This window comes from Astyanax mexicanus, chromosome 19 (assembly GCF_023375975.1).
Source record: "Astyanax mexicanus isolate ESR-SI-001 chromosome 19, AstMex3_surface, whole genome shotgun sequence".
In the NCBI taxonomy this organism is placed as follows: domain Eukaryota; kingdom Metazoa; phylum Chordata; class Actinopteri; order Characiformes; family Acestrorhamphidae; genus Astyanax; species Astyanax mexicanus.
Window position 1 is genome coordinate 23,407,590 of NC_064426.1, and position 23,911 is coordinate 23,431,500.

Below are 23,911 nucleotides of genomic sequence, written 5' to 3' on the forward strand. Positions count from 1 at the left end.
GTTCCACCTCATGTACCACATAAGATGCGAATGACAATAAAATCTCCTTGAATCCTTGAATCCTTGAATTAATCTAAGACTTGAGTGGTTAAAAAATGAAATAGAAATTCAGTAAAAAGAGAAACAGGCTGCGTCTGCTAGCCTCCAAAAGCACAGGTGATATATTTACACTGCCGAGCTCTGAGAGCATTAGCCTCACAGGCAAAATCAATGCAAAACAAACCCACACAGGAGATATGAAAGCGACTGGGAATGTGTTAGCTAGACACTTTTGACAGAGAGGTGGGAGAGGAGCTGCGTAACCCTGCGTAACCCTGCTGTGCAGATGCTTACTGTAGCTTGTTAAACGCGAGCTGTGATCAGAGTGTCTGTAATGTTGTAAATCACGGTCTTTTATCTTTTTACTACGACTATAATCTCAGACGTATTTCAGAACATTAAAACAATGAGCCTGTTTTCATAGCCAGTCATTTCAGCTGCATGTTGCAGAAATCAGAGGGGAGGGCTTTAAAAACACATTTAAACACCACAAAATGGATATGCATTCTAGAACATCAGTGCAATCTAGAGCACCAAATTAATCTAGAAGAGCTGTATTATAAAACACCAGTCTATTACGTTCTAGAACACTGATTCATTTTAGACTACCAGAGTAAAAGCTTCAGAACATTGTGTTACCTAAGTACAAAACAATTCTAGAATACCAGAGCATTCTAGAACATTGGCACATTCTGTCTGGTAGATCAGACAGAATACTCATTTATGTAACTGTATCACCTAGGCATGAAAGGCAACAAAATGAAAGGCTTCCTCTAATAAATGTTCCTCAGCAGTGCAAGTTCAGACACATATTTACCTCAGTAGCGCTGTTCTATTACAGCCATCAATTTAGATAAATAGTACTATTTTAATCATAGATCTACTTTAGCCATGCTATTGTGATCACCGCTTAGCTAGCTAGCTACCACAGCAGTGCTATTTAAACAGTAAAATAACACCAGCAGTGCATTTTTTTTTTATTTTACATTTTTCATTTTTAACATTTTTTAATTTTAGTCATATATTTTGTTTAGTCTACATTTGTAGCTTTAGCCATGCTATTTTCACATTTATCTAGCTGGATATCTGTTTTTTATCTTAAATTGACCTCAATTTCCATAAAAAAAGTTTTTTTTTTTTTTTAAGATATATTAGTTTTACTTCAGTCATGCTATTCTTATCTATTCTAATGAGGAAACTTTCAAATACTTGTGGAGATGCAACACTGGGAAGTCTTGCAATCTAGTTTTGCAATTTTGGAGTTCCTGATTTAGTTTAAAAGTTCTCAGCCATGAGTGCATTCTAGTACATTCTAGAGAACCCCTGCATTAAAGACCACTAGAACACCTAGAAAACCTCAGGTTTAAGACATCATAGCATTTAAGTACACTGGAGTAATCTACAGTATTCATCTAATACTTTCTAGAAAATCAGTCCATTGTAAAACACCAGAAGGTTCTAGAACCTTTGTACAGTCTGAAACATTAGGATATTCTAAAATACCAATCATTCTATAACACTGGGGTGATACAGTAGCAATATTAAACCCCCCAAATTATTCAAAAGTACGTGTGTACAGCATTGCTGCATTCTAAAACTAACTGAATCTAATACCTTCTAGAACACCGGAACATTTTAAAACACAACATTCTAGCATCCTAAAATTCTAGTACATTCTAGATCATTAGTGCATTGTAGAACACCCAAGTATTCTTCAAAACTGGAACAACACAGTAGCATTCTAGAACACATAAGTAATCTAGAAAACGTAAAGAACAGAGAAGCATCCTAGAACCCCCTACATTCTAGATCAAGTGCTTTCTAGAACACCCACATATTCTAGAAAACTGGGACAATACAGTAGCATCATAGAATTCTAGTATATTATATATCACTAGTTCCCTCTAGAACACCGATCCTTAAAAAAAGTATTTTAGACTCAAAATGCATTCTAGATCACTAGTACGTTCTAGAACACCCAAGTGTTTTACAAAACTGGAACAACACAGTAGCATCCTAAAATTTTAGTACATTCTAGATCACTTGTGCATTCTAGAACACCCATACTTTCTAAAAAAAAAAAAAAAAACATAAAAGTTAGTTTAGAATCAAAATGCATTCTAGATCGCTAGTGCATTCTAGAACATGCAAGTATTCTACAAAATTGGAACAACACAGTAGTATTCTAGAACAAGCAAGTATTCTAGAAAACTTGAACAACAGAGAAGCATTCTAGAACCCCCTACATTCTAGATCACAAGTGCTTTCTAGAACACCCACATATTCTAGAAAACTGGGAAAATACAGTAGCATCATAGAAGTCTAGTACATTACAGATCACTAGTGCACTCTAGAACACCCATCCTTAAAAAAAGTATTTTAAACTCAAAATGCATTCTAGATTACTAGAAAACTTGAACAACAGAGAAGCATTCTAGAACCCCCTACATTCTAGTTCACAAGTGCTTTCTAGAACACCATAGTATTTTACAAAACTGGAACAACTAAGTAGCATCCTAAAATTTTAGTACTTTCTAGATCACTCGTGCACTCATACTTTCTAAAAAATATATATATATAAAAGTTAGTTTAGAACCAAAGTGCATTCTAGATCGCTAGTACATTCTAGAACATGCAAGTATTCTACAAAACTGGAACAACACAGTAGCATTCTAGAACACACAAGTATTCTAGAAAACTTGAACAACAGAGAAGCATTAAAGATCACTAGTGCACACATTCTTAAAAAAAGTATTTTAGACTCAAAATGCATTCTAGATTACTAGAAAACTTGAACAACAGAGAAGCATCCTAGAACCCCCTACATTCTAGATCATAAGGGCTTTCTAGAACACCCACATATTCTAGAAAACTAGAAAAATACAGTAGCATCATAGAAGTCTAGTACATTACAGATCACTAGTGCACTCTAAAACACCCATCCTTAAAAAAAGGATTTTAGACTCAAAAGGCATTCTAGATTACTAGAAAACTTGAACAAAAGAGAAGCATTCTAGAACCCCCTATATTCTAGATCACAAGTGCTTTCTAGAACACCAAAGTATTTATAGTATAAGTATTATATATTATTATATAAGTAGTATATATAAGTATATTTAAGTATAAGTAGCATCCTAAAATTTTAGTACTTTTTAGATCACTCGTGCACTCTAGAACACTCATACTTTCTAAATACATATTAAAGTTAGTTTAGAATCAAAGTGCATTCTAGATCGCTAGTGCATTCTAGAACATGCAAGTATTATACAAAACTGGAACAACACAGTAGCACCCTAGAACTCTAGTACATTCTAGATCACTAGTGCATTCTAGAACACGCAAGTATTCTAGAAAACTCGAACAACTGTGTTACATCCTAGAGTCCCCTACATTCTAGATCACCAGTGCATTCTAGAACATGCAAGTATTCTAGAAAACTGGAACAACTGTGTTACATCCTAGAGTTCCCTACATTCTTGATCACCAGTGCATTCAAGAACAGGTAAGTATTCTAGAAAACTAGAACAACTGCATTCTAGAACTGAATCTGCCACAATGGGAACACCATTACATTGTAGAACGCCAATATACAGTTTGAACACGTCTTCTCATTTAATGTTTTTTTTTATTTTTTTATTTAATCTATTTTCTAGATTGTAGTTTCATATTAAACATAAAAACAATTGGGAAACACATATGGAAAAAAGTGCTTTAAAATCTCCTCTCCTAAACCAAACTGAGATGGTGATTTGAGGTGATTTGGGATGAGCTGGAGCTTCACAGTGTGAAGTAAAAGCAGCAACTATTTGTTCAGCACCTCCAGGAACTCCTTCAAGATGCTGGGAAAACTATTGCAGGTGACTTTCCCTTATGAAGACACTGAGATTAAAATACCAAGAGTGTGCAGATCTGTCCTCAAAGCTAAATCTAAAGTATAAAACCTATTCTGGATTGTTTAAAAGATTTTGTTTCTGTGTTCGTGTGTAGCTTTAAGAAAATGCTGAAGACACAACTGTTTAGCTGCACTTTTCACACTGCGTAACTTTATCTGCTGTGCACGTTGTTATATTGATTTTTGTTCTTTATTTTTTTTTTCATTATTTTAATTATAATGTCTTGTATTTACTCTTACTTTTTTAAAAATAAAATTGTTACAATTATTATTTTACATGTTTTTTGTTTTAATCATGTTTGAATCACATTTTATCCATGCTTTATTTCCATTTTTACTGTTACGTGTATTTGTCATTCGACTTCTCTTTGCATTTTCTAATTTGTAAAGCACTTTGAATGACCATTGTGTATAAAAGGTGCTATATAAATAAACTTGCCTTGCCTTTAATATAGTTTTAATATTTAATTTACAATGTAAAAAAATCACAGAAAATGAAAGAAAACACACTGAATACACACTTTTATTTAATATATATCTTCTCCCTCTCTGCCATATTTTCCGACATTATGGCATTCAGTTTCACTGCTATGCTGATGATATACAGATGTATGTGTCTACCAACCCATCCTCTGCTCTGCCTCCTAGTGTTTTCACTGCCTGTTTACGCGATGTACGCACTTGGACGACAAATAATTGTCTAAAGCTTAATAGCAGTAAAACTGAGCTACTTTTGTTCAGGTCTAAAGCAACACTTTCAAAATCTAAGATCTGCTCGCTCTCTATTGCAGAATCAGTTATACCAGTGGCTGCGCAGGTTAAAAGTCTTGGCGTTATACTGGATAGTACTCTTTCCTTCTCCAACCATATAAATAATGTCTCTCGAGTGCTTTTTCTTAAATGTAAGGTGATCTTGAGTGTCTTGAAAGGCGCCAACAAATAAAATGCATTATTCTTCTTCTTATTATTATTATTATTAATAAGAAGAGGTGTGTTCGAACTTTTGACTAGTACTGTATTTTAGAGCAGCAAATTTGTAGGTGCATTCTAGAAAAAAAATGTATTCTAGAACACTCAAGCCTTTTAGAACACACACACACACACACACACACACACACACACTAGATAAGATAAGGTGAAGTGATTTGGAGACACAGGTTGAGTATCAGGTTTTTAGTGTGCCCTCAAAAGCAATGACCTGTTTTACAGTGGCCTCTAGAGGCTGCCAGCTCACATCCAGCCCAGAGAACAAACAGCGCAACACATTCGTCATACATTCCCCCCTCCTGTACCTCAGAAGCAGCGGCACCTGCCAGCAGAACACCATCTGCTAATTACAATAAGAGCAGCGCTGTAAAACTGCAGTCAACCCGACACTGACACGTTTAAAGCTGCCGGCCAAATAATGCACGCTGTAACGAGTGAATCAGAGCCTGGGCTGACTGGGTGTAAATGAACATTACAGCTGAAAATTAGCCAATTAGAAAGCGCATTAAATCATTCCGGTGGGGATGGTCAGAATCTGTTCAACAATATGCAGATATGAGTGGCCTACGCTCCTCCACTCCTCTTTTTTCTCTCTCTGTATCTCTCTATCTCTTTCTCTTGCCCTCTTTTCTCTCTCTCTCTCTCTCCACTGGTTGTAATGCGACAGAGTAAAGTGTCCTCTTCCTCTGCTGTGTAATTGCTATTACCGCCCAGGGGCCATCAAACTGACTGAGAAACAACTCTCCATCTACGGGTCCATTAGGACTGAGTCACACACACAAACACACACACACACACAAACACACAAGAATTTACCCAAATAAACACATACAAACCATATAAACCAATATACACACAGCACATATAGATAAACTACAAGTCTGATAAAAACACATACAGGTGCATCTCAAAAAATGAGAATATCATTGAAAAGTTACTTTATTTCAGTAATTTAGTTGAAAATGGGAATAACATAGATGTATTACACATAGAATGATCTATTTTAAGCATTTATTTCTTTTATTGTTGATGAATTAGAATATTATATAAGACCAATTGGTACTTTTAGGCAGTGTGGGCAGTGTCCAATCAGTTTTACCTTTTATTCTTTTTTTGAAGATGAATTTCAAATTTTCTCCCACCAATTTAGCTAAGCCAATTGTCCAACCCATTCAGCTGCTAGAAGGATGAAGACTAGGACATGTCTCCTCCGTCATGTGAAGTCAGCCACTGGATCTTTTTAAACTGCTGTTGCTGATGCAGCATTGCCAAGTAGCATCACAGCACACTCGGAGGAAAGAGCAGCGACTCGGTTTCGATACATCAGCTCACAGACGCCTTGTGCTGATCGACATCACCCCTTGGAGTGATGAGGGGAAAGAGAATTATTTACCCACCCAGAGAGAGAAAGCAAGGCCAATTGTGCTCTCACAGGGCTCTGGCAGCTGATGGCAAGCTGCATGATCGGGATTCGAACCAGCGATCTTTCGGTCATAGTGGCAGTGCTTAACCTGCTGGACCACTTAAACAGAAACAATTTTGCACAGTAGAAAAAAAATCATATTGCAGAATTAATTTAAGTTCACGTACCTCTGAATCACATAGCATATTTGCATACAGAGTACAGACAAATAAATTAATTTATTGACAATGTGTCACAGTATATGCTGCTTATATTACACTGTATGGAAACACACATTACATGCCTGCAGCCATAAATTTCATTTTCATAGGAAGCCGTGTACAAACCCCCACCCCAACACACACACACACACCTTAGAACGCTGCTCTGACCTGTTAGATATGTGTGTGGTGTCTCCTACATTGAATGTGAATGTAATTTCTCGTTGCTCAACTGTTGGCATGGACAACTGTAGCCAGACACCACCAGACACGATAATTATCACCCACTGCCCTGTCCACTGTGGGCGGTAATGCACTCATTCTATTACATATACTGTGTTGAATGCACATACACACACACTTTAACTTTAGAAATAAAACTTTAGCATCCATCCTTGTACCCACTAGACATGATGAGCAATGGTCAACCTCATTCACAAGATAACACCTCACAACTTATATAGGCCTGGGCATTCCCAAGCCGTTCCCTGTGGTAACACCTCACGATGAGTTACTACTATCAACCCACTATCCAATGACTTTTAAAATGTCAGAGTATTAAGTCTATGGTGATGCCATCAATACACAGTATAAGGTCATTATTTTTATATCTGAAACAATAAATTCAGGGCAGCGTTTTGTTCCCCAATCTGAAGAAGCAACAACAGTTTCAAAGCTCAATTTGAGCTCAATCTCACCTGCATGTTTACAGAGTGCCCGCTCTGAATACTCAGAAAATTTAATCAAGTCTGAGTAATGAAAGAAAGCTCATTTTGAGTGCTGTTTAAACTGCACACACACACACACACACACACACAGTCAGGATGCCAAATTATATAGGCAATTTGTATTACCTACACTGTCTAGACAAAAGTATCGGGACACCTGCACATTTATAGTTTCTACCAAAATGTGTATAAAATATTCTGTACTAGATTTTGGAACATTACTGTGAGGATTTGATTGCATTTGGTGCACCGTAAAACCCAAACTCAAGTTAAGTTAGCCTAAAAAATTACATCAAATATATACAGCTCTGGAGGAAAATGAAAAGACCACTTCAGTTTCTGAATCAGTTTCTTTGATTTTGCTATTTATAGGTATATGTTTGAATAAAATAAATATTATTGTTTTATTCTGTAAACTACGGACATTTCTCCCAAATTACGAATAAAAATATTGTCATTTAGAGCATTTATTTGCAGAAAATGAGAAATGGCTGAAATAACAAAATAAAACTCCAATAATGCAAATAATGCAAAGAAAACTAGTTCATATTCATAACATTTTAAGAGCCCAGAAATCAATATTTGGTGGAATAAACCTGTTTTTTAATAACAGTTTTCATGCATCTTGGCATCATGTTCTCCTCCACCAGTCTTACACACTGCTTTTGGATAACTTTATGCCTTTACTCCTGGTGCAAAAATTCAAGGGGTTCAGCTTGGTTTGATGGCTTCTGATCACACTCTTGTTCCTTACTATTGTCGCTTAAAATGCGCCTTATAATCAGCCGTGCCTTATGTATGAAAATACACCAGAAAATTGACAATATAAAATGGTAATACATATAATAGACAAGTTTAGCTAAGGTAGCCTTGGGGAATGACTACACACTGAAGGTGAGTGTCAGAAACTGAGGGACACACCAAGTATGGAAATAGATTGTTCCAGAAGCCAATGGAACCAAGAGAAAAGACAGTCAATAGCAACAGACTAAACAGTTATTACAAGTGGATTTTTTTTGTGTGAACTAAAAATAGTTAAGTAATGTTTAAAAATATCCAATTTCACACAAAACAGCATTAATTTATGTGAGAAATTGTAGGTTTACAGTCTGATAAACGTATTGGATGGAGCACCATCATTCCAGAGAACATAGTTCCACTCCTCTACAGCTCAATCTATATTTATATCTTTATGTATATATATATATATATATATATATATATATGTGTGTGTGTGTGTGTGTTCATTTGCATATCTGTGTCAGCAGGGGTGTTAATTAATAGTATATGACACAAACATTTAGACAAACTATACAGTGTGTATGTATGTTAGCTTCTGTATGTAACTTATAATTTGCTTATAATAAAATACTATGTTATGTAATTACATATAAATAATATGTATAACAATATAATATAAGATTATGTAATTATAATGTTCTCAGGACACACACACACACACACACACACACACACACACATGCACACACACACTGGGTGAGGAGTGTCGGCTGAAGTCTTCCCATAACACACTATTTTAATTAAACTAAACATGATATCATCCCTCCCTCTGTCGCTCTGTCACTCTCTCTCTCTCCCATCTGCTCTAGCCATTCTCTCTCTCTCTCTCTCTCTCTCTCTCTCTCTTCCTCCCTCCCTGATCCAGAAGCAGATCTAATTAGCATGGCAGTTGGTGGCAAATCAAACCAGGGTGGATTTTTTTTTTTTTTTCAGAGCCGCCTCTTCAAGCCAAGGCCCGACTTCCTCTCTCTTCTACTGCTCTTATATCTGAGCTATATTTTTTATATTTTTAGTTATTAAGGGTCTGAGAATTAGAGTTCACTAAATGGAAGTGACAAACTGTGAACCTCAAACTAGGCATGAAAGTGTCCAGGGAAAGTTCTAGCAGGAGACTCTAATGTTATGTCACTTTATTGCCCAACCAATGACCAGCTTTCAGAACAGTATTGTAAAATAAACCAATCAGTGTGCCAGTTGTCATTCCCTTTAAGAGCCAGGTGAGCTCTGACTTTGGCATGTTCGTATCTTAACAACGTGATGCTTTTGCGCTTCTCAGAAGATAATTCTGACATGCGTGGTTATGCTAATTTAAGCGAACAGCGATGTAATTTTATTATTTCTATTCTGTTTATTGTTGATGTAAAAGCTGGATTTGAGCACTGCAGCACATTTTTTGTGTGTTTAATTAGCGGGGGTGATCAGCGCACACATGCTTTTGCATGGCTAAGATTGGGATTGGGCGGCTGATTGCTGACTGTTGTCAGTGTTTTAATCAGTCAGTGGCGCACCTATATTTCTTTATTTCCCGTCGCCAAGATAGAAACAGTTATTTGCCTGAACAATCAGACCACCACGCTCATCAGTGTAGACATATTCCTTAACTCTGACACTATTTTGACAGTGCAGGCACAAGGCGTGAAAATAGACTGTTGGCGGGGTGTGAGATACCAATGAGCTTTGCAATGTGTACAATAGGGCTCTTTAACTTCCAGTTCTGTTCTGTGTAAAACTGTTAATTGTCTCTAGTTGTGCTTTAGTTACGACAGCTAATTGATTTGGATGCAGAAAAAAACCCTACAAAAATTTACAATTTTATGCCACGAAAATGAATATGATACAGTTAACTTTATGTTTGTCACAGATGAGAAGGGTGGACGTAAGTGCAGATATATTTAAATAAACAAGATAAATGAAAACAAAAACGGAAAACAAAACACGACTAAGACTCAGAAAACCAAGAAAACATGAAACTCTAAAACATAACTCTTAACATAGAATAACTAGAGAACACAAAGAGCACAAAATGAACAAACATAGAACACTTACTAAGTTTAGCAAAACAACAGACCTGGAGTGAAGAAACAGAGAGTCAAGGAATGCAAACTACAAAGCCAATACACATCCATACAGAGGACAAGGATACAAAAGACTCGACAAGAAAACACTCATACAAAGGGCTATTTATACACATGGAGGGTGAGGACCGGTATTGAGGGGGCGGGGTTACAAACAAGACACAAGGTGACAACACTAATGGCTAGGGTGGGGCTAGGGCGGAGCTAGGGCAGAGACAGGGACCATTTGCTTGTAAAACACACTGAGTTCATAAACAAAACAAGGAAAACAGCAACAAACAGAAGCAGAAATGGAAAAATACAAGAAACAAAAGGCTAAAGGTGTGACAATGTTAAAATATTTATTTTATTCATTAAGCATTTATGGGCATTGTAATTAAAATACAAAAAAGCTTAAATATTTCATAAAAACAGTATACAAAGAAAAAAAAATAAAACAGTTGTTTTATTACACAATCATTTATATTGATTGGCTCTTCTCACTAATTTAAGACATTAAAATGGGCAGTACTGAGGTCAGCCAAAATTCTTGAGGGTTGTGTCCATGTACTGTACGATAAGAACGGCTGTTCTACATAAAAAAAAGAAAGTCCAACAGAACCAAACAATAAATGGACAACGGGCCAATTCCATATCCACAAAACTGATACATCAAAGTCTGGACTCATTACGTTATATATACAGTCATATGAAAAAGTTTAAACCAAAATTTGACCAGTGCAAAAGTATGGGCACCCTTATCATTTTATTGATTTGAATACTCCTAACTACTTTTAACTGATTTACTGAAGCACAAAATTGGCTTGGTAACCTCATTGAGCTTTGAACTTCATAGCCAGGTGTATCCAATCATGAGAAAAGGTATTTAAGGTGGCCAATTGCAAGTTGTTCTCCGATTTGAATCTCCTCTGAAGAGTGGCATCATGGGCTCATCAAAACAACTCTCAAATGATCTAAAAACAAATATTGTTCAACATAGTTGTTCAGGGGAAGGATACAAAAAGTTGTCTCAGAGATTTAACCTGTCAGTTTCCACTGTGAGGAACATAGTAAGGAAATGGAAGACCACAGGGACAGTTCTTGTTAAGCCCAGAAGTGGCAGACCAAGAAAAATATCAGAAAGGCAGAGAAGAAGGATGGTGAGAACAGTCAAGGACAATCCACAGACCACCTCCAAAGAGCTGCAGCATCATCTTGCTGCAGATGGTGTCACTGTGCATCGCTCAACAATACAGCGCACTTTGCACAAGGAGAAGCTGTATGGGAGAGAAGAAGGAATGCGAAAAGAAGCCATTTCTGCAAGCACGCCACAAACAGACTCGCCTGAGGTGTGCTTTTCTGCAGGCGACTCTGTTTGTGTGCTTGCAGAAATGGCTTCTTCGCATGTTTTGATGAGCCCATGATGCCACTCTTCAGAGGAGATTCAAATCGGAGAACAACTTGCAATTGGCCACCTTAAATACCTTTTCTCATGATTGGATACACCTGGCTATGAAGTTCAAAGCTCAATGAGGTTACCAAACCAATTTTGTGCTTCAGTAAGTCAGTAAAAAGTAGTTAGGAGTATTCAAATCAATAAAGTGATAAGGGTGCCCGTACTTTTGCACCGGTCAAATTTTGGTTTAATGCACATTTTCTGTTAGTACAATAAACCTCATTTCAATCCTGAAATATTACTGTGTCCATCAGTTATTAGATATATCAAACTGAAATGGCTGTTCCCCAACACCCAAATATTTAGAACTAAAAATGATTAAGATTAATAGGGGTGCCCAAACTTTTTCATATGACTGTATATACATACATAAATACACTCATCCAACAAAAGAACCTCTAGTAAAGGCTGTGAAAATGTAAAATGTAATGATTACTACAGGAGAATTTGGTGTTGTTGATACTAGAGAGCAGCTCATCATCTCTACACTTGGCTAATTATGGAAATATGGGTTCTTTTACAAACAAAACCTGATAACTACACACTACTGTTTGAATAAAGAGTGTTTTTAAAAAAAAACTTCCCATGCTCAGTGCCTCGTTTAAAACATCAGGGCCCGCGGAATTCTCCCAATGATGTGTGGAGGTGCCATTTTTTGCATGGTTGCAGCTTGTTGGGAGCATCGAAAAAAAAACACTGTATTTCAGATTGCTGGATGAAGGAAGGGTATTGGACAAAAGTTTGTACCTGTTATCATGTTCCACTTCACCCTAAGTCCATTTCACACCGGATTTCTCCTTTAACTCAAAAATCTGACTGACCATGAGTACTGTTAAATTATGCATCATCTTTCTGAGAACAAAACTCTTTAAAACATTAAAACATGGACAAAAACTCTGTCTAAAGTAAAGGATGCTCACGGGACACTTTAGGGGTTCTTTTGCACGGAAACAAGGCTTCCAGAAATGAATACAAACATGAGAAGGAACAGAATAAAGGAAAAGAGGACGAGGAACAGCTGTCTGAGCTGAATTAGTCCGTTAAAATAGACTGAACCAGCTGCCACCAAACACACTACAGCCAAACAGTCTGCTAAAGGACCCACTTCATGAAGAACTCCAGTACATTCTCCTGTCTGTTTAAAATAAAGAGTTTGATGAGCCACTCTAAAGGTTCCATATACAAAAAACGAGCAGTAAAAACATATACGTTCAACATTTAACAGTTAGCCAATCAGGTTCCACGTAGAAACATCAGTATAGTTATTGTTCCAGTCCAAAAATATGATCTATTTGCTTTTCACCCATTCATCAGAGGTGCTGCTGAACACAATTAACACAAACACCCATTTACACACAACCTGCCAGGTACTTGAAGAAGAACTTGAAAAACAGCACTTAAGAGATACATTAGGATACTGTTTTCTCTTTCTTTTGTATCATATTTCTTTCTTTCTCTCTCTTCTATTATTATTGTCTTAGTAGCTCTCTCTTCTTGTTTCTTTTTCCTTCTTTCTTTTTCTTTTATCTAATGCAGGGGTGTCAAACTCATTTTGGCCGAGGGCCACATTGGCATATTGGCTGTCCTCCGAGGGCCAGATGTAACTTATAAATGTAATAAAATGTAACCAAATGTAATATATGTAAATGAATGTAATTACTCCTTAATGTTAAATAACTCTCAATATATTATTTATTCAATCAAATATTACAGTTGCATGGAAAAAATGTTTGCTTGTTGCTCTATTAACATAAATCCTTTTAATTTGTCATGTCATGAAACTCCATCAATCAAGAACCAAACTATTCAAGTGAATAGAAATGACATCAAGTTATATTAACTTTGAAATTATTAACTGAAATAAGGCTTAATAAATATAAAATCAAAAATTGTGAGCTGTTAAGAACATAGCATTTCCTCAGATTTAGCAGTTCCTCATCCAACCACTAGTGGGAGCTGCAGCAGCAGCACCACAAGTCCGCAGTCTTTACTGAGTCAGAGCTACAGCCCAGCCACGGGCTACAGGGCTCAGCTCAGCCAGTCTGGAGCGTTTTTAAAAATTTTAAGTTCTTCTGTGTATGAAATAAAGATTTTTGTAACCGAATAATACAGCTCTCTACAGTTCATCTTTCAGCCCAATCAGCTAACAGCAGCCGTTTAGAGCATGAGTCACTGCTGGGATTACATTATAAACAGGTCAGTTATCGCGCTGCTAACCTCAGGATGTTTCTAACTACGGAGTTTAGTGGACACACCACGGCTGCAAGGTTAGACTGTTGAAGGCTACTGAAGACTATTAAAGGCTATTGGAGGTTATTGAAAGGGTTATTGAGGGCAGAAATTAGTAAAGGCTGGTTAGATAAGTGATTCACGTCCTCGTACTTTGCTGAGGTGAAACTGCGACTAGCGCCCTCACAGTGATGTTTATTAACGTCATTAAAACAGATTTTGTCAGGTATTGTCTTATAAATATTTACACATAACTTATATCTCTCCTAAAAAGCGTTTATTTTGGTCAGTAACACTCTTCGTAACACAAAAGGCATACCGGTCTTTCGCCTTGAAGCACAGCCATCCGTCTGCATCAACTTCTCTTTTTCTGGACATTATGGGATAAACATTTATATGTCTCAATTCCACCCGCGAAGTTACACCTTCCGTCCGGCAGGGTTTCCACATCAATGACTACACTGCCGTGTAGTGGCAGTAAGCCGTAACTTTGCGGGTAATACAATCGACAAGCATTGTGGGAAATGTATTTTTTGGTCAAAGAACGCTTCTGACTTATTTATTATAGACACTAAGATCTTACAAGCTCTCGCGGGCCACATAAAAAGACGTGGCGGGCCACATTTGGCCCGCGGGCCTTGTGTTTGACACATGTGATCTAATGTGTCTCTTGTTATTTTTACTGTCCCCTTCTTCTCTCTAAATAAGTGTACCCCCCTAGTTTTTGTCCCTGTATCTCTCCTACATTTACTTTTCTCTGCATCTCTTTCTCACTCTTTTTTCTCTGTATTTATATCTCCTTTGTCTTTGCATGTTTTATTTTTTTTCTTTTTCACCCTCTTTTGTTCTTTCTTTTTTCTTTTTTTCTTTTTACTCTTTCTCTCTCTTTCTTTTTGTCCCATATCTTAATCTCTTCTCTCTTTCTCTCTCGCTTTTTGTCCCTGCATCTCACTCTCTTCTCTTTCTCTCTCTGTCCCTGCATCTCTCTCTCTCTCTTTGTCCCTGCATCGTACCCTGTTCTCTTTTTCTGTCTTCCTCTCTTTGTCCCTGCATATTGCTCTCTTCTCTTCTCTTTCCCTGCATCTCACTCGTTCTCTCTCTTTCTTTTTCCCCTGCATCTTACTCTCTTCTTTCTCTCTCTACCCCTGCATCTCTCTCTCTCTCTCTTTGTCCCTGCATCTCTCTCTCTCTCTCTTTGTCTCTGCATCTTACTCTCTTCTCTTTTTCTCTCTTCCTCTCTTTGTCCCTGCATCTTACTCTTCTCTTCTCTCTTTCTCTCTCTCTTTTTTCTCTCTCTCCTTGTCCCTGCATCTCACTCTCTTCTTTTTTTTCTCTCTGTCCCTGCATCTTTCTCTCTCCCTCTCTCTCCCTCTCTCTATCTCTCTCTCTCTGTCCCTGCATTTCAGTCTCTTCTCTCTCTGTTTGTCCATGCATTTCATTTTCTTCTCTCTCTCTTTCTGTCTCTGTCTCCCTCTATTTGTCCCTGCATCTGACTCTCTTCTCTATTTCTCTTTTTTATCTTTCTGTCCATCTCATTCTCTATCCCTTCTCCCTTTCTCTCTCTTTGTCTCTGCAACTCATTTTCTTCTCTCTCTCTCTCTCTCTCTCTCTCTCTCTCTCTGTGTGTGTGTGTGCGCGCGCACGTGTGTGTTGCATGCTGGGAGTTGTGTGAGAGTGGTGTGGGGTGAGACTGCTGGTGGGAGCTGCTTTTTTTCTACTTTCTGCACGAGTTTGGTGAGTAGTTTGTGCTGAACTGAGTTGTGTGTAGTGTAGGGAGCGGAGGGATGGCGTCTCAGGAGGAGACGCCGCCGCCGCCACCACCTTTATCCCTCCGTTATGGTTTCAGGTGTGTACCTGAGGATAACGCCACAGTGGAGGACGTGCTCCTCAGTGTGGGAGATCTTGCGGGCTATGAAAATATTCAGTCTGCTTCCCGCATGAATAAAGCTGTTGTGGTTTTTCAGAGAATCTTGTCACTCGTGTTATTGAGGAGGGTCTAGTAGTGAATGAGCTGCTTGTACAGGTTTCACCGCTGTTCGCGCCCTCAACTAAAGTCACTATCTCCAACGTACCGCCGTTTATATCTAATGACGCGCTGGAGCGGGAGCTCGCGCGCTTTGGTAAACTCACTACTGCAATTAAAACCATCTTTTTGGGCTGTAAGCACCCGTCTCTGAAGCATGTTGTGTCTTTCAGGAGGTATGTTTACATGATCTTAGATTCCCCTGAGAACACGCTCGATATTTCATTCCGAGTAAAGCATGAAGGTCGCGCTTATATGGTTTATGCCAGTACCGGTAGCCTGCGCTGTTTTGATTGTGGAAACTTTGGACATAAACGCATGGCCTGTCCACACAAGAGACAGGAGGAAGCTAATGCTAATGCTAATACAGTTTCTGAAGTGTGTGCTGCTGAGTGTGCGATGGCAGTTGAAGGGGGGGTCGCGGTTCCTCAGGTGGGACAGGCTCGAGCGCAGGTGGAGGCTAGGTGCCCGCCTGTGATGGCCAGCACCAGCACTGCTTTTCTGCAGAGCCACCCGGAGGGGTGTACTGCTGCTGTGGAGAATCAGGAGCGTTTTTTTTCTGAGTGCACGATGGATGAGGTGCCTTCTGATGAAGGTGGGGGTGAGTCTCAGATTTCTGTTAGCGAAATTGAGGGATCTCAGGTGGAACCCTGTGGAGCTGGTGAGGCCGCTTCACAGGTGTCTGCTCAGGAGAAGGAGTCGTTGTACAGTTTAAAGGAAGTAGACCGTTTTCTGGATAAAACTTTTGGTAAACAGGTAAACATTACAGATTTTTTCTCTGATGAAGATAAGTTTGTAAGGTCAGTGTCAGTGTTGCAGAGGAGTGTGGGACTTGAAGATCTGAGTGAAAAAAAGCGGTATCGTTTAAAAAAGCATGTCACTACTGTTCGGAAAACTGGACACCTGAACTCCTGTTAAAGTGGCAAAGGGAAAGTCTCCTGATACATGAGTAATTAGTTATGCGTCATATGGGGTCTTTCTTGTTCCTATATCTATTGTCCTTCTATTTACTGTTTTTCCCTTTATCTTCTTATATGGAAGTTTTGAGAGTAGGCTCCCTTAACATTAATGGTGGTAGGGATAGGCATAAACGTGCTCTAGTTTTTAATAGTGTACAGTTAAAGAGGTTACATGTCATCTTTCTTCAAGAAACTCATAGTGATGAGGGGAATGAAGCTGACTGGGCAATGTGGTGGGAGGGAAAGTGTTTTCTTAGTCATGGGGCTAATAGTTTGAGTGCAGGCGTGGCAATTTTATTCTCTCCATTACTGGGATTTCAGATTTTGCACACAGAGGAAGTTGTAAAGGGTCGCCTCTTGGTTGTTAAAGCTGACGTTGGAGGTGCTTTGTTTTATTTTATTAATGTTTATGCGCCTAATGTTGGGCATGAGCAAATTTTTTTTTTTAATATTTTACAAGGTGCTTTGAGAAAATATTCTAACAATGGGTGCATCGTTATGGGGGAGATTGGAACTGCGCAGTGGATTTCACTGTTGATCGAACTTTTGGGGGACCTCATTTACAGTCCTCTGTGTGTTTGTCCAAACTCCTGATAGAGGCTAACTTATTGGATATGTGGAGGGTGAAAATTCCTCAGCAAGACAGTATACCTGGATGAAGGTTTTAGATGGTCGGGTTAGTACTGCTCGTTTGGATCGCATTTATGTGTCTAAACATTTTAGCAGCAGAATTACTAATTGTACCATTTTTCCAGAGGGGTTTTCTGATCATCATTTAGTTTCAGTTATAATAAGTCTTTCCAATTTTTCTAGTGCACCCTCATATTGGCATTTTAATGTTAAACTGTTGCAAGATGAACTTTTTTGTTCTAAATTTAAATGTTTCTGGGCACAGTGGCAGATGGAGAAGGGTCGTTTTGATAATCTAAGGCAATGGTGGGAGGTTGGGAAAGCACAGATCCGAATTTTCTGTCAGCAGTATACTGTCAATTCGAGTGCAAATGTGAGGCAGGTTATTCAGACCCTTGAAAAGGATATAAAATCATTAGAGCTTGGTCTTACTGTTACTTATGATCCTGGCAGTTTGGGCAGGTTACGGCACAAAAGGTCTGAGCTAAGCTCCTTTCTCAATGAGAGGGCAAAGGGGGCTTTGATTAGGTCTCGTTTTAGCACTCTCAGGGATATGGATGCCCCAAGCACCTTCTTTTTTAACCTAGAACGTTCAGCAGCCCAGCATAAGCAGATGGTCTGCCTTCGTCTTCCGGATGGTACAGTGACAACAGACTTTAAAGACATGCGCAAACATGCAGTGGATTTCTACTCTGCTCTTTATACGGCTGAACCGTGTGATGCTGACTGTACTACACAGCTTTTGGAAGGACTGCCCAGGCTGGACTCTGATTCCACAACTGCTCTGGACTCTGAGTTGACGTTGCAGGAGCTAACTGCTGCAGTTGATCAGCTTCACAGTGGGCGATCTCCTGGTATCGATGGACTGCCACCTGATTTTTATAAACATTTCTGGAACTGTATTGGGGGGGGGGGGGTTTATGATGTTATTTGTGAATGTAAGAGGGAGGGGTTTTTACCGGGGTCTTGTCGGCGTGCAGTATTGTCACTGTTACCAAAGAAAGGTGATTTGTCACTTTTAAAGAACTGGAGACCAGTTGCTCTTTTAACCACTGATTATAAACTTTTTTCCAAATGTCTCTCTAATAGGCTCAAGAATTATCTCTCTAAGGTGGTGCATAGGGACCAATCCTATTGCATACCTGATAGATCAATTATGGATAATCTGTTCTTAGTACGGGATGTTTTGGATTTCTGTGAGGGTTCTGGGGGGTCAGTTGGTTTGGTATCTCTTGATCAAGAGAAAGCTTTTGACCGTGTTGATCACCAGTATCTTTTTAATGTTCTTAAAGCTTTTGGGGTTGGTGAGGTCTTTTTAGGTTGGACACAGTTACTGTATTCGGGGGCTTCTTGTGTGGTTAAGGTGGGTGGTGGGTTAAGCAAGCCTATTGCTGTCTCCCGGGGTATTAGGCAAGGATGTCCTTTGTCTGGACAGCTGTACAGTTTGGCTATTGAACCACTGCTATTTAGACTCAGGGAGAGGATAGAGGGTTTTCATGTTCCACAGATGTGCCAGAATAGAGGTGTTGCATTATCTGCTTATGCAGATGATGTTACGGTCTTCGTAAAGGGGAACCAAGATGTGGCCTCTTTAGCTGATTGTTTAAAGTTGTATGAGAAAGCTTCGTCTGCCAGGGTTAATTGGGACAGGGGGCAAAGCTTTATGGGCTGGTCAAGTGCAGTTAAAGGGTCATCCTTTCCTTCCTGGAAACCTGAGGTGGACTTCGGATGGCTTGAAGGTGCTGGGTGTCTTTCTTGGGACAGATGAGTTCCAGAAACGGAATTGGAGTGGCATAGTGCAGAGAGTGTGTGCCCAGTTGTCTCGATGGAAATGGGTGCTTCCTCAGTTGTCCTATAGGGGGAGGGTGTTGGTTGCCAATAACTTGGTCGCCTCCACCCTTTGGCACAGACTCAGTGTTCTGCAACCCCCTGCTGGTCTGGTGCAGGAGGTACAAAGACTCTTAGTAAGCTTTTTTTGGTCAGGTCAACATTGGATCCGATCTGCTGCTTTGTCCCTTCCAATTCAAGAGGGAGGGCAAGGTTTGGTGGATATCAGGTCAAGGATTATGACTTTTCGACTGCAAACTGCACAGAGGCTGATGTGCTGTGGACATCCTGCATGGGTGGATGTTGCATTCATGCTCTTACGTCAAGTTGGTGGACTGGGTCTGGATGTACATCTGTTTTTGATGGAGTTAAGAGAGTCTGAACTTAAGGACTTTACTTCATTTTACAGATCTGTTCTGGAGGCTTGGAGAGTTTTTTCAATCTCTAGGCTGACTGGGACACCCCCTGGGACCTGGCTGTTTGAGGAGCCTTTGTTTTTCAATTCTTTCTTGTCATCTCCTCTTTTGTCCTCTGAAGGTTTGCGCTCACGCCTGCTGGCTGCAGGTTTTTTGAAGTTGGGCCACCTTGTTACCACTGCAGTGGAGACAGTGATGGAGAGAGCTGGTATCCGGTCGAGGCGTGTGTTGGATCGGCTTGTGGCAGAAGTGCAAAGGTCATTACCAACGGATTACTGGTCCTTTTTGACTGATCCACCTCCTACAGCACAGTGGGATGATGGGCTCTCTTATATTTTTCCCTCGCTGGCTGTTGCTCCTTCTGTGGGGGAATGGATTGAGGACGAGGGACACTTGCTGTCATTTGCCACCCCTACTCTGGGTGTTTTTACAACACTCGGACGTAGGTCATTGTACCTAATCTGTGTCAAGGTGTCGCATGCAAGATCTTTGAGTGACGTTTCATCTACAAGGTGGTCTGAGTATTTTGGCACTGACTCCTCCCCCAAAGGCTGCTGGCAGACCCTGTACAAGCTTCCGATCGAAAAGCGGACAGCTGACCTCCAATGGAGGATAATACATGGGGCGATAGCCACAAACAAACATAGGGTGCACCTCGATCTGGCTGCTGATGAAGGTTGTCCTTTCTGCTCTATGTTTAAGGGATTAGTGGCTGCATGTTTGAAATTCGAATATGCATACTATAAACTGGTGGGAAACCTACTGGAGTTCCAGTTAAATTGGGCAATTAATGACGTTCTGTGTGTAGTTGATGATGAGGATAACTTGATATTGACTTTTTAATACTGTTTTTTTTCTTCTTCTTCTTTTTTCTTTCTTCTCCTGTAGTAACGTACATGTGAAGTAACACTTTGGTCTTTGAGTGTCTACTTGTTTTAGCTGTTAAAATAAAAGTGAGTTTTAAAATTCAATTCTCTCTCTCTCTCTCTCTTTCTTTCTCTCTCTCTCTCCCTCTTTCTGTTCTGGTTGAGCAGTTATGAGGCTGTGACTTGCAGCTGGGGATGAAAATGAGTCGTTTGTGAGGATGAGCAAACATGATAATGTAAGAGCAGAGGACAGGTGAGGGACTACACACACACACACACACACACACACACACACACAAACACGTACACACACAGTTTCTCCAACAGGACTGGGCTCCAGTAGCAGTTATCAGTGCTGCAGTATTTATTAGAAGTAAACTCTGGAGGAGAAAAATAGAAATGGCTCTGTATTTGTACTTCATTATTGTAAGTCGCTTTGGACAAAAGCGTCTGCCAAATGAAATGTAATGTAATGTAATGTAATGTATTAAAAATTAAAGTGATGGAGGAAAATGTGACACGTCGTCAGAGCGCTGCAGCCCAGCAGAACTTTCACTGCCCACAACTTTACAGCCAGAACTGGTTCAGGTCTCGCATGTGCAGGAGAAACTCCTCTACTCTCCTGGGAAGGATATCTACTAGAGTTTTGAAGAATGTTTGTGTTTGACCAGCAAGAAAATAAGCATGTTTCGCTCCCTTTACTAAATGTGGATGTGGGTGATCACATGGACAATTCTAACCAGATGCTGCTGGTCATGATCCTTAACATTCACCCACTGCTCTGTCCACTGTGGGTAGTAATGCCTTCTATGATGTATTCTCAGGAAAATCCTCTGTATTCTCTGTATTATTAGTAAGCTCTGGAAAACTAGATGCAGGATGGTCAATAATCAAATTCAGATTCCTGCAAATGTGATTTTTAAACAAACCATTTGCGAACTTAAGAGACTAAGGACTATGGATTCTAAAACAAAAACAAATACCCCTGAACAATTTAAAATTTCTAATTAGATTTTTTAAATTATAAATAATTGAATAATACATAATTGTAAATCGATGTGTGGACTTGTAAAGTTTATTGAAAAAAGAGAAAAATCCTGCACAACTTTGGAAACAGAATGTCCAATCCGTTTATTTGACACAACTCAATTTCAGGCCTTGCCATGAGCATGCTGACCTCTCACAAGATAACACCTCACAACCTACTGTACACAGGTGTGTTATATATGCGTTCCCAACTTCATGATTAGTTTGCATACTGCATGCCTTGTTAGCATGTCAGTTCTGCAGAAGTAGGAGGATATAGCCTCGAGGATTATGGGTAAGGGTTAGTTATTTGCGGATGTATCCACTGTTGTATCCAGTTATACAACACCAGGATGCAGCGAGCCAGGATCAGCACGAAAAAAAGTTACCATGTATTTAGGCTGAGTGAATGACCGCAGGCAGTTCTCTCTCTTTATCTATCTCTCTCTCTCTCTCTTTTTTATCCACCCTCACTTTCTCTCTCCTTCCCTCATTGGTGGGGTCTGTCAGGTCAGACATGGAGAAATCCCTCTCTCTTGTTTGCTCTATCTTTCTTTCTCTCTCTCTTTTTCCTCTCCTCCCAGCAGAGAAACGAGTGGAAGAATCGACCCACTTTGAGCCTCCTGCATAAAGACGAGACGGCCCGCTCACATCGCAATACAAACACAAGAGCACTCGCTCGGCAGCAAGTTCACTTTTTACATCCTGCCAAAACACACACACACACACACACACACACACACTTCACTCTACACACTACTGTATGCACAGACACACTGTGGCCTCACACACTTATTCTAATATATGTAATACATTTTGTTATATAACCCCAATTCCAAAAAAGTTGGGACACTGTGTGAAATTGAAATAAATGTACATAAAAACAGAAAGAAAGAGAACATGTTTTGAACGAGACACATTATCCCATGTAATGAAAATCACTAACTAACACATTTAGAGCTTGCAAAAAAAATGCATTGCCACCTGAGGGCCCGAAGATCACCAGCATCCAATACTGACTATTCTGTATTCAAAAGATTAAATAGCTGCCAACAGGCATGCGCTATGGGTTTGTGCACTGTTGCATGTCCATGTGTGCGTAACAGGTGGGGTTAGTCGCACATTGGGGATTCACTGCCAAGATAGCAATGAACGTCTGACGGCTGACTTCTCTCTAGGTTTACTTAAGTCAGTGGAAAAACAGAGAGAAAGAGAACATGTTTTGAGTGAGAAGCATTATCCCATGTAATGAAAATCCCTAACTAACACATTTAGAGCTTGCAAAAAAAATGCATTGCCACCTGAGGGCCCGAAGATCACCAGCATCCAATACTGACTATGTGCTTTGTTCCTGGTGCACAGTGATTTCTCCAGTTTTTTTAACATATTTTTTTATTATATTATATGCTGTAGATGGTGAAATATTAAAGTTGGCTATTTTTAATCCCTGTTTTTTTTTACAGATCTTTGTTTCTGAGAGACTTTTTTAGGTGGGTATGTACCAGCTACGCACCATGCAGCTTAATTTAGGGTGTGTCAGTGTGTCTTTGCTATCATAACGGTGAGCAAATTACACATTGGGCGGCTCAAAACCTGCAAAAGGCATGTACTTATATTCTTTTAATTAATCTTACTTGGTGTGTTTTGGGCGCAACTAATAAATCAGCATGTCACTTCTCATTCCCTTTAAGAGTCAGGTGTGTCAGGTGACTATGGTGCATTGCTATTTTAACGGCGCAGCACTTTTGACCTGATCGTTCACACTTGATTATTCTGTATTCAAAAGATTGAATAGCTGCCAACAGGCATGAGCTATGGGTCTGTGCACTGCTGTGTGTCCGTGTGTGCGTAACAGGTGGGGGTAGTCGCACAAGATAGCAACATGCACGTCTGCTGGCTGACTTCTCTCTAGGTTTACTTAAGTCAGTGGTGCACCTGTATTTTCCATTGACAAGCTACCAATACACAATACACTACATATCGAGACCGCCAGGCTCGCTCTTTGACGTAGATATATCCATAAGCACCTTTGCTATTTAAACAACACAGGCGCAAAGCATCAATACAGACTGTTGGCGGAGTGTAAGATAGCAATGAGCATCACAACGTGCCTTGTGTACTATGTTTAATCTTCTGTTTATACCTAATCATGCCAGTTATTTGCAAATTGCTCCTACAGTAGCTGTTTTCTTATCAGTATCACTTACTTTTACCGCCTTCCATTGCCCTGTCCCAACTTTTTTGAGATCGTCTGCTGCCATCAGGTTCTAAATGAGAAACGAAATGAAGAAACGTTGGATAAGCAGGTGTCTACAGACGTTTGGACCACATCTGTACTTCCTCTCAGTGTTAGCA

General features: G+C 39.5%; 1 protein-coding gene across 9 annotated transcripts in view; it reads right to left on the reverse strand.

Annotated features, from left to right (window-relative positions):
* Positions 1 to 23,911, reverse strand: part of si:ch211-278a6.1 (SRC kinase signaling inhibitor 1) — a 271,162-nt gene that overhangs the window by 123,165 nt on the left and 124,086 nt on the right. For all 9 annotated transcript variants that reach the window (XM_049467593.1, XM_049467595.1, XM_049467590.1 and 6 more), the window contains exon 2: positions 23,764 to 23,823. In XM_049467593.1, coding sequence (XP_049323550.1) covers positions 23,764 to 23,823 — 60 coding nt within the window. The remainder of the gene's footprint in view (positions 1 to 23,763; positions 23,824 to 23,911) is intronic.